The 13,200-nt window shown below is 44.7% G+C and overlaps 1 protein-coding gene across 2 annotated transcripts in view; it reads right to left on the reverse strand.

Annotated features, from left to right (window-relative positions):
• BRD3 (bromodomain containing 3) overlaps positions 1 to 13,200 on the reverse strand; it is a 33,515-nt gene that overhangs the window by 6,379 nt on the left and 13,936 nt on the right. The window contains exons 3-10 of one of the 2 annotated variants that reach the window (XM_085239121.1): positions 11,130 to 11,267; positions 10,032 to 10,179; positions 9,210 to 9,424; positions 7,127 to 7,498; positions 3,565 to 3,693; positions 2,853 to 3,044; positions 1,800 to 2,035; positions 986 to 1,278 (exon numbers count right to left, since the gene is read on the reverse strand). In XM_085239121.1, the coding sequence (XP_085095247.1) occupies positions 986 to 1,278; positions 1,800 to 2,035; positions 2,853 to 3,044; positions 3,565 to 3,693; positions 7,127 to 7,498; positions 9,210 to 9,424; positions 10,032 to 10,179; positions 11,130 to 11,267 (1,723 nt within the window). The remainder of the gene's footprint in view (positions 1 to 985; positions 1,279 to 1,799; positions 2,036 to 2,852; positions 3,045 to 3,564; positions 3,694 to 7,126; positions 7,499 to 9,209; positions 9,425 to 10,031; positions 10,180 to 11,129; positions 11,268 to 13,200) is intronic. The other variant, XM_085239122.1, reaches the window with a different exon arrangement.

Here is a 13,200-nt window from a genome sequence, read left to right on the forward strand (position 1 = left end):
GCACACCAGCTCAGGGCATAGTGGGCTCAGAGCAGTGGACAGACAGACATCTGGGGTCATCTGTGTCACTCCAAAGCAAAAGGATGCTTCTAGTTCCTAGCAACTCTGGAAAATGCTTTCCTTAGCTGCTCCAGAATTTAAGGACTTAGAGGAGAAAGAAGAAATCAAACCAGCGTAGTAAAAAGCAAAAAAAAGGGTCAAAGTCTGAGCTTTGCTCAGATGACCTAGAAGTCCTGTGGTAACAAAACAGAGGTGCTCTGCAAGAGTTGTGAGTAGCTTTTGTGTTATATTCTTAACAGAACAACTTCCCTCTTAACAGATGGACCGAGCCAGGACCATCTCAGGGAAGTGCCATGCTACTGCAATTTAGCTGGGGCTCAACTGTCCAAGGGCTACAATTCACTCTGTGGTTGAAGCACAGAAAAGCCTGTACCATACTGCACAGTGCACTCCCCAGTGTATTAACATGCACCTCCTTATCTGACACGTTATTATATGGTAATCAGGCCAGGTAGGACTAGCAGTTTTGTGGCAAGCATACAACTCAGACACACCCAGAATCCTTACCTCACCCAAGTAAATGTGTGCAATTCATTAATTTCCTTGGTGTTTGGGTTTCAAACGACACTTTCTTCCTTCTTAATTAGATGATAAACTATTCAGGGTAAGAAACTGATCCTTCCACATATACGCATGTTACCCACAACATAATGAGACTGAAACTGTATTGCTTATCTAGAACGTAGAAGGCACTAAAAGATATCACACAGGTCTTGCAGAGGAATACAATGACCCTCCAAGTCTCCTTGTGAGGGCCATATGTGAAGGAAAAAAAACAAAATTCTGCTATGAAGAATCTCTAGAAGTCCCAGTCATCACATACCCAGCAGTTGGATGAGAATCCCAACACACAACACACATGCCCTGACTCCAAAGCTGAGCCCGAGGGCTCATGAAGGAACGTGTGCCCCAAGAGGTAACTTACAAAATGGTTTCCTCTGTTTTTTCTGTAAACAAGATTTCACGTATCTCTCCAGTTCTCGCAAAGTCGTGGGCTTCAAGGTTTCAAAATCTATTTCTATCTCATCAGGATTGGAGTCCCTGAGGGAAGGTTCTCGTGACTGGATGATGTGCACCACTCTGCCCAGCTTCTCCCCAGGCAGGCGGTTGATGTCCAAGCTGAGCTGTCGTTTCTCATCATAGGTCATGGGCAGGCCTTCCTCCTCCTCATCCGAATCATAGGTTGCAGACGCCTGTTTTCCTCCTTTCTTGGGCTGCCTGGGGAGATTGGCAAGCATGGAAACATTCATGGGTATATAAGGAGCAATGAACTCTTCCTTCTACTCCCCTTGTAACAAACATCCCAATGCTTCTGGCTTTGAACCTCTAGCCAGAGAGCTTGAACAGCACCACAACTTTTGAAAAAGTTCAGAAATCTGAGATAAGCTGTTCTACTCCAATTATATTTTAGTGCTGTGAGGCATGACAACAAGCCGAAGCAGCAGGGGGCAGAAACAAAATAGCATGTTATTGCTGGCTGGGTAAAAAGGCAAAACCTTATCGGAGAGTGACTAGGCAGGGATTCTGAAAGAGTCAGAAAGTGGAAATGTGATGGCTGTGCTGCCAGCCCTAACTCGAAAACTCCCTGAAGCTGTCTGTAATGGAGACACTATTTGATGGTGAGTTAACCATGCTGACAACTGAGCTTCACCAGGGAACAACAGAACAGGAGGGACAGAACTGGGCTGAGAGCTCTTTGTGCTCCCACTTAAGGCAGTTTGCAGGAGACAAGCTCTCACCTGCTAGCTGTGGTCGTGCTGTTTGCCTTTTTAGCTGGGGCTTTCTTCTGCTGGGTTTGCTTTGGTGGTTGAGCCACCTTAGGCTTCTTCTCCTCCTCAGGTTTTACTTTGTGCTTTTCCTTTTCCTTCTCTTTGTCTTTCTTTTTCTTCTCTTTTTCCTTCTTCTCTTTTTTTTTCTTTGGTTTGTTCACTGGTGCTTGTGACAACGCAGCTAGCTGCTCGTGGACTGCCTTTAGCTGGAAGAGAATGGTGAAAAAATAAATCAGACATCAAGGCAAGATAATTGTTGCCTCCACATACTCTTCCTTCCATATCCTGGACACATAAGTGTATCTCAAAGTTAGTGAGCCTGCAGACTGAACTTAGGAAACTCTGATTTGAAGTTCTTTAAAGAATGCAGTGCAGGTGTGCAGAAGCTAACTGATGTGAAAACTTAATTCTTGCTTCATAAGAGGCAAATAAGAGGCTGACAATGTAGGCTCTGAAATGCTAGGTTTACTTCCTAAGCTTCCTACTACCTTGCTCTGAGACACTGGATAAGGTGCTTTATTAATGCTTGGTTATATTACAGCAGCACATACAACCACTGTAGCAACTTGCACTGTACATGTGCATAATAAGAAAAGCTATGGCTTATGGTCTTGCAACCACAACAGTCAAAATAGTTTATTCTCTGGACTACACAGAAAACTTCCCACAGGAACTTGTGACAGATTTTGTTGTTCTTGAGCTCTCATACTAAATGAATCTCCCAGTGCTTCCCAGACTCCTCCTATTGATGGTGGTTGAATACTCTGGGATGCCCAGAAAGAAGCCCAGAGCATCAGCACTGAGAATGGTTATCTCAAAAGAAAATTAACATCGCATCAAAAACGCACTAATTATTTCCCTGCTGAGAGCTTTCCTCTTTGAGCTGGCAGAAGGAGTGATCTCCCTGCTGCATCTCAGGCTAGCTGGGATTTTTAAGAACAAAATTAAATCCTCCTTCCTGCTAAGCCCTTTTTACTGCAGACACACACACACACACACACACAGCTTGGCCACTACAGTAACCTGCTCCTGGAGCTCTGCCAGCCGAGTCGCTCGCTCTTCTTCGGAGTCTGAGCTATCTGAGTCAGAAGAGCTCTCCTCACTGCTGTGACTGCTCTCTGTGCTTTTGCTCACAACTGGTGCTGTTGGAGGAGGAGGAGGAGGGGCCTCTGCAGGCTCATCAGGCATCTTTGCAAACCTCATCTCGAAGACATCCTACAAGAGAGAGGGAAAAACTGGTGACAAAGGAGCCTCACCCACGAAGACCTCATTCTGGTCTTTCAAACACAGCAGACACATTACCATAGAGCAGGGTCTTACTGCACTAAATAAGGTGCTGTAATAATGAAAGATGATGAGCGTTCTAGACATGGACTGAAATCATCACAGTAGGAGATACTCCCCCTCTTTTGAGGGGCAAAGTTCAAGGCTTATCCAAGACTTGGCAGGGGAAGTTTTCTGAATCTCCACGTTTTGTGGCCCAAGAAAGCATTCCCATTATTCTACATGCCAATGATTGTAAAATTTTAAGAGTGGGATGTGGCATTGGGCTATGCCACGTGCAGAGCATGACATTTCTGCAGCAGAGGCCATGAAAAGGCTCTTTTCAAGGGCTGAAGGAATCACTGACTCACCCTCGATGATGCCAAGAGCAGATCCATGCTTGGATCTCTGAATGGACCCCTCATAGCTGAGCTAAACAGACCCTGAAAGATGCATTCAGCTACACCTTTACCTGGAGCTTCCTGGCCATGGCTACCACTTCGTGGTCTGGAGGATTGTACTTGTAACAATTAGAGAACATTAACCGAATATCTGCTGCAAAACCTTGTGCATCCTGGTATTCCCGACTGTCCATCTTTTTCTGCAAGCAAACAAGCCAAAGGAGAAGGGGAGATAAAGCCATAAACAAAAGGCATTTGTAACAACTGCATGGAGGACACGTGCGTCATGGAGAGAACTCAGAACAACTTCCAAAATCACATTTGTCTAGGAGAGCAGTAGTTTGATCAGGCTTATTAGTTTCCAAAGAACACTTAGAGTCACTGCTTTTTTAAAAAAAAGTAAACAAAAACCAGACAACTAAAGCTAATCTAGTGCCACAATAGTTTAAATTCTCGTAATTCTAAATTTGGGTTATTTTCTTTGTTTTTAAACAATACTCTGCAAGTCTGTCAGTGCCCGTAGTTTGTTAGAGAGCCATTTAGAAAATGTTTACTGGACCAGAAACAAATGTAAGTATAGCAAAGGACAAAAGGACAAGAAGTCAACAGAGTTACAACTAAAGGAGTACCCTCAGCACGAATTTCTCCATGCTGCTTGGGTATGTTTACTGCAGAAGTCTGAAAAGGCAGAAAAGATGGCTAGCACCTAGTCTGACTAACACAAAGCCTCATTTCTCTTGGTGATGTCTACAGCCAGACAGGCACTTAGAGTTAAGCTACAAAAGCAACTCTTGATTTAATAAAGTCCAACTGAGAGATACAGAATGGATACAGAATTTGCTTTTTATGAATCTGTGCCTAATGCTATTTTCTCACTGCAGTGAGGATAAGCATCAGGGGCTAAATATTTGCACCTTGATCCTCTCATTTTCCAGCTCTCACCATCATCCACTTCTCTTGCTGTCTGGGACTGAATGACTTGGTTTAGAAAACAATTCACAGCATTCCTAGTACTTAATTGATTTTATGCATGTATTACTACCACATATAAAATCTTAACTCCAATTACTCCTTCCAAAAGGAAATTTAAAGAAGGTTAACACTAGATTTCATTTGCATTTTAAAGAGTTTAAAGAAACTCATCGCTTGCCAAGTGCTTGCAGGCCTCCCTTTTGTATGCCTGCTGCATCTGCATCCCCCAGTGAAGGGAAGGGGCTGCCTGACAGACACAGCAGACAGGATGGGTAGATTCATCCTCCATCAGAGCAGAAGGCCCAGGGTCTGCAGCTCACCCCGAGCAAAACTCCCACTTGCCCAGTGGAAGCAACAGACGTTTCACAGCTCCACCACAGATACTGGTAACACCTTGAATCACTGCAACGAGTGCTGCAGCTGCTTTGGTTCAGAATGAGGCAGAATTTCACCTCCAGGGATGCAGCTCCGGAGGGGCCTGCACACAGAGCAATGAACTCCTGCACCACCTCACCCCGCTGTACCACAGCTAGATGCCTGCCAAACCTGTGTCACGAGAGCTCGTTTTCTTGGTAAAAATAAAGGAGGAAAATCCTCCAAACTGCAGCACAGAGATGGAAAGGGAATTATGTTTGTGCCTCTCCTGTCTGAAGAAGAGCTGGCCTTGTTTGAAAAGTGTCTCAGGCCAATTCCAAAGCAAAACAATATGTTCAAACGAAAGGGGCCATTTATCCTAAAATACATCTTACTTTGTGAAAGGCCTTTTTGATACGCTGTATTTGTTTGGCACGTTCAATGGCTGATTACAGCCTGTGAAATACATTTCAGCATCTAAGGCTTTGCTTTCATCCAAAACCAACAGTTTCATAGCCCAACAACATTTTAATCTGTGGATTTTTTCTTTTTTTTTTTTTTGCGCTTTCTTGTAAAGAAAAATTAACTTGACAAAAGAAAAGAGATTTTAAAATTATGCAACAGAATATATTTGGGCTATAAACTCATTTTGAGATATTCAGCTGTTAACAATTTTTTTTTTTTTTTTTTTTTCCCCTCACATTTACAATGGCAAATCAGAAGTCATAGACAGCAGGACTGGAGGGCTGGGAAGGCAGCTAGAAAAATCTTATTTCTCTCAGCAATCAATTGTATTGTTCAGTATCCTTTAATGTTCAGAAATGTTTCCTAATGTCTCGCCTCTCCTGCTTTAAAATAAGCCTCGTCCTGCCCACAAAGGATGAAGAGAAGACGCTGTTCCCACCCTTTCTGCATCAATCTTTTACAAGTTTGAAGACCTAAAACGGCCCCTTTTCGTCTTCTCCAAGGACCTCAGAGCACAACAGAATGGAAACCTGGGATCTTCCTCTCTCAGCAGAGTATCAGTGAGGCACAAGAGCTCCAGCTTCCCAAACTACTACGTTCAACTCAGCCCTCATCCCACCTTTTTACCACTTGTTTCAGGCTCCCACTTCTTGCCTGCAGCTCAACTCACCCTTCTTATTCTCATCTCTCCAAGGAAATTGCTGCAGGCCTGTAGCAAAGCTTGGGTAAAACCCAATCAATAATAATTAGGACTTAGATAACAGCTTCCAGACATCTGCCCTCACAACAGCCCTGTGAGGTAGGTTAAGCATTATTCTCTCCATTTTATGGTAGGAAAAACAAAGGCACAGAGCCGTGGGGAAACTTGCCAAAGACCACGGTATCAGGGCAGTTAATAACTCAGACACCACTAACTCTTTATCTAGCCCTCAGCACAGACTGTGATGACTATTCTCTCACCACCTTAAAACAGAGTAGCTGCAGTAAGAACCATTGCAGCACCACAGCCAACTGGCATGGCACACCAGAGCACTGCTAACTGCTTGCCAAGGAACATATAAGGAACCAGGAATGCAGCTGCTCTTTAGTCAGCCTTTGAGACAATCCCACACAGCGGCCAAGTTGGGTGCACAGCTCGTCCTGGCATGCTCCTGAAAGCCAGCAAACACACCTTAACTTTCTGCACACAGAAGGAAGCCTCATCTCCACCAACACTGACTCCAATGGACAAGCATAAGATGGGAACTAGAGTAACACAGCTGTCCTCCACAGATATTTAGAAGGGACTCAGAGAAACTTCCCTGTCTTCTGAGAAAAATATACTGAATATTGGACCACACTAAGCTAAGGTCCTGAAGAGCAAAGCTTGAACCACATAAGCATCACATCATTTCCTCCCCTCACCTAAGCACCAGTTGATCTTCACGTTCCAGCTGGAATTGCTCAGTGTAAGCCTATCTAGACCACACATCATGCCAACAAGTAGCCAGGCAGCAGCTTCTGGAAATGGGATACTATCAATTGAATTCTATGAAATACAGCACCTCTTCTTCTGAGTGCAACATAATCCCAATGACACGAGTTTAAACAGCTGGACTATTCACAAAGAAGAGAGGATGCCATACAGTCTGCTTTGTAGGGCAGAAAAAAAGACATCCCAGGATACGGGGGGAAAAAAAAAAAATGAGAGGGTAAGGAGACAAAATATAAAAATATCCAGATAACATCCAAACGGTTTTCATTTTCCACCCTTGTCCCTTCCCTCCCCCACCAGAAGGAGTCAGTCCTCTGCAACCAGAGGGCTGAGATATCCTGCAAGAGAGGTGGTAAGGGTAGACGTACTTTAACAGTACTGAGATCCATGGGGTGTTTGATAATATCGTGATAGTCATGTAATTCCAAGGCCTCTGCATCCACGGGCTTGTAAAAGGGCCACGCGTAGGCTGCGTGCTTCTTCGAAAGCATCTCCTTGAGAATGCTGTCACAGTACTTGAGGTGCTCAGACAGTTTGCCCTTCTTCCCTGCATGCTGGGGGACCTCTCCGTCCTCGAGGTCTTTCTTTGGTGGTTTGATGGGCCGGCCGCCGCTCTCCCTCCGAGCGATGATTTTGGCCTGTTTGGGGTCTGAGAGGGGCGTGGGGGACTCGCTCCTGCTGGCAGTGATCACCGAGGTGGTGGGGGTGGTGGTGTCCGCTTTCCGCTTCACTCCCTTTTTCTGAAACAGCAAATGGGGAGAGCTGATGAGTACAAGCCCGGTTCTCAGACCGAGCTAGTAGAAACCTAGCACAATTCATCCTCATTCCTGAGATCTGCCTGTCCTCTGACAGAAAACGCGATCATTTCACTGGGATAAGTGGGACTTGTGACTAGAGGCTTCAACGCGCAATTCAGTGACAACATCACGATGTATGACTGCATGTCACCTGAGCCACAGTAACCAGCCATCTGCACATCTCCAACCCAACCCCAAACAGGATGCAAAACACGTAAGCTCTATATATTTCACTGAGATTTAAACTAAGGACTCTTACCTCATGTTTGCCAAAGGAAAGGAGTGCGCCCAGTCGATTACTGCAGCTCAGCTGATGCATGGTGACTTAGTAAGTGTCAGTAACTTAACCACATGTCTGAGTCCCCAGTGGCAGGATCAGGCTATAAGTTCTGAACCAAAGCATATTAATCACCAAAGACCTATGAGCCTTCACTCCCTTTTACTTAGTGAATGTGCTAAGGCAGATTGCTTGTATGGACAAGAGTTAAGAATTTAATGATTTCGTTTCAAGCAAATAAAACACACATCCCACGTTAATTCAAGCTGTTATTGTCCAGTCAGTTCTTTCTTTTGCTCCTATGAAGGAGCAATTCTAGAGGAAACAAAAAAAGAAAAAAAAGGAAGGAAGGAAAAAAAAATAAAATAAAATGGTCCCCAGGGAAATTTAAGGCAAGTCTTAAGTAAATCCCAAGCAGGATTATCTTTGCAGTACATATTTGCATATTTTTGCTTTTGGGTTCATCCTTGAATTTTAAAACTAAAGTGATTCTCAGAAGCAACTTATTTGGTCAGACATTGCATTATGAAACAGGCTTCTGAGGAGGACAGCATAGCTGCGAGATCAGATTTACAACACCCTTAAGTAATTCCCAGTCTGTGAAATAGGGAAAAAAAATTCTGTGGCTCTACTGGCCCATGCAACCTCAAATCAGGAATGCCAATGCTTCTGCACTTAAATTCTTATTTTAGAGAAAAAAAAATGTTATCTAACGTATGTTTTTATCTCTTTTTAAAGCAATATACAGCTTGCTAGGAAAATTCCAATTATTTAAAGCAACATTTTCACTTACACGTAAATTAACATAGCAAAACACCATTGACACCTCCCAGAAGGTTACTCAGTAAGGAAGACAAAATTAATGTACCCAAAACCTGCAGGCAACACCAACCTCCTCCAGCTGGAGTGGCAGGCTTGTCTTGAACTGGTTTACAGCAGAGAGAAACACTCCTCGTGCTGGAGTGTGCAAATCTTAAAGGAACAGTCCCAGGAAAAATCACAGATTCAGTTGGAGGGAAAAGATGCTTTGGGTAATAAAGATCAAAATGGGAGAAGTCTCTAACAGCCTTCTGATTCATGGGGCATCAGCACTGGCTAAGGCTGTGGTCAGATAAGAGCTTGTAATTGAGTTGGAGCAATTATAGTCAACACCACCTGAGTTGGGCTGTGGTAAAACTGGCAAAACTTTGCCAAACCCACTCAAACCCAACCAGCAAGCACTCGTCTGAGCACATCCCAAAGGGACAACGATGGCCAGAGAAGCAAGGAGTCAAACGCAAAGAGAAATACTGCACTTAACCAGCAACGAGGGGATGAAATTAAAGCACTGCTTAGCAATACTGCTTCGTGAAGAGGAAGAGGTAGAGTTCTGTTTACCTTGACTACCGGCGGCGTAGGAGGAACCACGGGCATTATTGGAGCAGCAGGAGGAGGGGGAGCAGCGGCAGGTGGGGCAGTGACAGGTGGGACATTAGCAGTGATGGTTGGCACAGGGGTGGCAGCGATGACGGGCGTCTGGGACACGGCTGGAGGGACGCTCTGGAACGGGGCCGGCGGGGAGACAGAAGACACGGCCACTGCTTGCTGTGCTCCTTTCAAAGGACAAAGTGAAAACACACTGTGATGTACCGACGGTTACAAGACACGGGGAACAAAGCGGCAGTGGTGCTGCTGTACCGGGCAGTCAGGGGGTTGGGAAAATTGGTCCTCAATTCGAGGCCACATTGGTCCCCAATTCAAGGGAGAGCACATAGGACACCAAGTGAGATTTGCCTGGTGCTGTTACTCAGGCTCCAGCAAGAACTGGAGAATCAATCACTGACCTAAGGCTTCCTATCGTGAGCTTGAGGCCAGTCCAATGCAAGCACAATGCAGCACACCTGCACACGTCTACCTCCCTCGGCTCTCTTTGCCTTGGTTTCTTCTTTGCATACAGAAAGCAACAGCACTGCCCTCCCCCAGTCATGTGCTGTGCAGATGGATACAACACAGATATTCATACAAACAGAGAGTGGCAGTAAGACAAGATCTGAAACACTGGGCGAACATTATCTAGCCATCTCTCACTCCATTGCTCTGTTAGGCTGCACAACTCCTTTCCCAGACTCCTCACCATCTGCAAAGTCACGCAGCTTGGAACATGGGTCAGACCTTAGCAACAGGCTTGTAACATTTACTGACACCATATCAGGGAAATACCTGCACTCTGTGTGCCCACTGATGGTTTACGACCTTTGCCTTTAGGAACTGGGGGTAATAATTCGACTTCCTCCTGAGGCATCTGAGCAACCTTCTGCAGAAATATCTTCTCAAGGGCTTGGGCCATAAGGACGATGTCATCTGTGGGCTGCAGGAAGAAGACAAGCCTGAGCTGTGTCATCCACACATCAGAAGGAAAAGGTACAAGATCACACTCTGAAATCCCCAATGATGCCGCCATTCAAATAAATGATGGCATCCAACTCCCCGACAATAAACAGATTAGCTCTTTTCTCTCCTTGCATGCAACTCTCCTGCTCTTCTAATCCAGTCCAGAATGTAAGAATCACAGCCTTTAAATGCACTGCATCCAGAGAACATCAGGACTTCCAGCAGAAGCCCGATAACTAGCATCAGTGTGGAAGCAGAAAACTGGAACAGATGAGCCATCCTCCCTGCTTGCCAACAGGTCCCAGAGAAAAGTGTAAACATATAGCCTGTGGTTCAAACTAATTAACTTGTTTATTTCAACCTGCTTTCCAACATGGGTCAGTGATGACAAACCATTGCAACAAAGAATACCAGCTTTTAACAACCTAACGAAGTAGCAAGTAAGACAAATCCAAAACATTAATAGGCAGTTCAAAGATGTATAAGTATGAATGAGATACAGCAGAGGACAGAGTTATGCAGCTTACTGAATTGCTCTCTGCAGGAGACACTGTTTACTGCTAAACAACCAGTGCAACACAGCATTAATAGCCCACAAAACACCTGCAGAGTATTACACAAACTTCAGCTCATCCTGAAGAACTCCTAAATGAAAATAAAAGGAATCAAAACTTGCTATGCAACTCCAAAACAGAAATATATAATTATAAGGCACATTAGCCATTTTAACTACAGCAAGGGAAAAAAGATAAGGCAGAAAGACAGCTCTGTGCATTTCAAGTAATGCAGTTCCAACTGGTAGCATCTTGAATCCTTGCGAGGAGGGCCTGCAGCACAGAGGAGATGCCCTGTTTAAAACTTGTGCTGTAACAACTGTGTTTTTTTCCTAGGCAGTGCCCCAGCTAGGTGCTTGTCTAGGCTTTTTACCTTGTTATAAATATAACAATTTGTAAACATGGTGTTGAAATCCTGCATACATTCACTGGCACTCCAGTAATAGTTATGTTCCAGGCGTTTCTTGATAGTGCCCATGTCCATGGGGTTTTTTATTATTTTGTGATAATCCTGTTGGAAAAACAGGAAAGATGTTACATCTCCTGACATGAGAAAAAAAAAAAATGCACTCACATCTCACTCTACTCCCAGTATTCTCCTCATACCCCCTCCCAAAAACAAACATCCCCATATTTTTGTGCAAAATGCAAATACCATTTTTACTTCTATTTTCTAATTCATAGCCTATCATTATTATGAACTTAATTAGAAAGCATCAGAACCCCCTCTATAACAGCCAGCTTTTCCTAGCTCCCCCTGTACATGCTCTAACACACACACAAATGTGTCCTACTTGGACACGACCAGCTTTGTACAAGGACAGCTGGACAGGGAAGGCAGTAACAGCAGTATGTAGAAGAAAACATGCTTTCTGAGCAGCTCTCCCTTAAGCTGTTTGCAGCCTCAATACCCCTTAGTGAGGCTGTAGATGGTGTTCCAGATGATGAAGGCTGGCACACTGCACAGCCAGCTATCACCACAGTGATGCAATTCACACTCACACAGGAGCAGAAGCCGGGGCAGCAGGGATAGCACTAACTTTGGCTGGCTGTTCAGTTTAACTGGGGACTGGTAGCAATTTGGGAAACAGCATTTCTGCCTGCCTTACTATAAGACTGTCTTTTGACACTCAGCACTTACAGAAGTTTATCAGTGGCAGCACTGGCTAAGACTGCACTAAAATTTCCAGCGACTCTCTTGAAATGGTCTCCAAAGGATTCCATGCGTTAACCTAGTTTCTCTCTGGGCTGGACTCAAGCGTTTGTAGAGGCTGTGATTAGTCTGGAGACACTGTAGGCACGCAAGGTTATATGCTGTAATTTTCTCATTCCGAAGCGAGGCAGCAGTGCCTCTCGCTGCATGTGAACATGAAGCCACACACAGCCCCTGGCCACTCACAGGCACAACCTGAGAAACCACTTTTTTTTTCCAGGCAAGGCACACTAGGACAGAAAAGGCAATCCTGCTGGTTACTGGGCTTGTGCAGATCTGATTTAGACCACACGTGAAAAACAATTACTCTTCCAACTGACTCCTCCTTCCAATTCTCTGGTAAGCTGCCCTAAAACCACTTCAAAACACCTCGCTGAGAAACAAAATCCACAAAAAGATGACACAAAAGAGCAAAGACCTGGTGAAATCTTACACACGTGTTAAGTGTTTCACTCTTTTGCCAAGCACTTTAAATAGTGCTACCCATCATCAGGATTACCGAGTTCAGAAGACTCCTGACCCGGTCCACAAAATTAGGTCATAACCTCATGTAACTAGAGCTCTGCAGATTTCACATCCCAGAGCCTTGCTCCCTTGAATGCTACATGCAATCCTCCTGTTCAAAGCAGTCAGAGTAAATTTGCAATGGCCTGCCTGGAGGGACGGACAGCAGGGCAGCTGGGGGGCCTGTGTTTGATTTGACAGGTGGGAAGGGGCTTGCCTCCACTGCTGAGATTTTTACATCCACAGGACCACTTTGAAGAGGTAAATGTTGAGTGGTTCTGTTCACTGGAAGAAAGCTTATCAGAAAACTTTGTTCATTCATGAATAACCTGGCTGTCTCGTACTCTCTGATCTGACAGAGACAGGATATACATAATCAAGTCCAGGAGGCAAACAGATAAATGCAAATGTTCTGTTATCTGTGCCTCCAGTATGGCATTTGAAGCTATTTTGCTTCAAAGTATTAGCATCTCCCTCAACACTGAAGTCAACAGCAAATTGAGGAAAGTCTAGAGGAAGCACTAATGACACTGAGCCCAGTCAAACGCACTGCAGAGAATGGACTTTCAGTCTGTCACTCAGACCGGACAGAAGTGGGACAAGGAGTGAGAGGATGTAAGTGCAGGTAAGCCACAGGTGAAGCACTGTGCTTCAGTTACTGTAAGGCAGCTTGCCTGTGCATTGTTCTCCTCCCTCACTAAGTGAAAGAGTGGTTTTCTCCTTCAGA

This window comes from Meleagris gallopavo, chromosome 19, assembly GCF_905368555.1.
Source record: "Meleagris gallopavo chromosome 19, MGAL_WU_HG_1.1, whole genome shotgun sequence".
NCBI classification, from domain to species: Eukaryota; Metazoa; Chordata; class Aves; order Galliformes; family Phasianidae; genus Meleagris; species Meleagris gallopavo.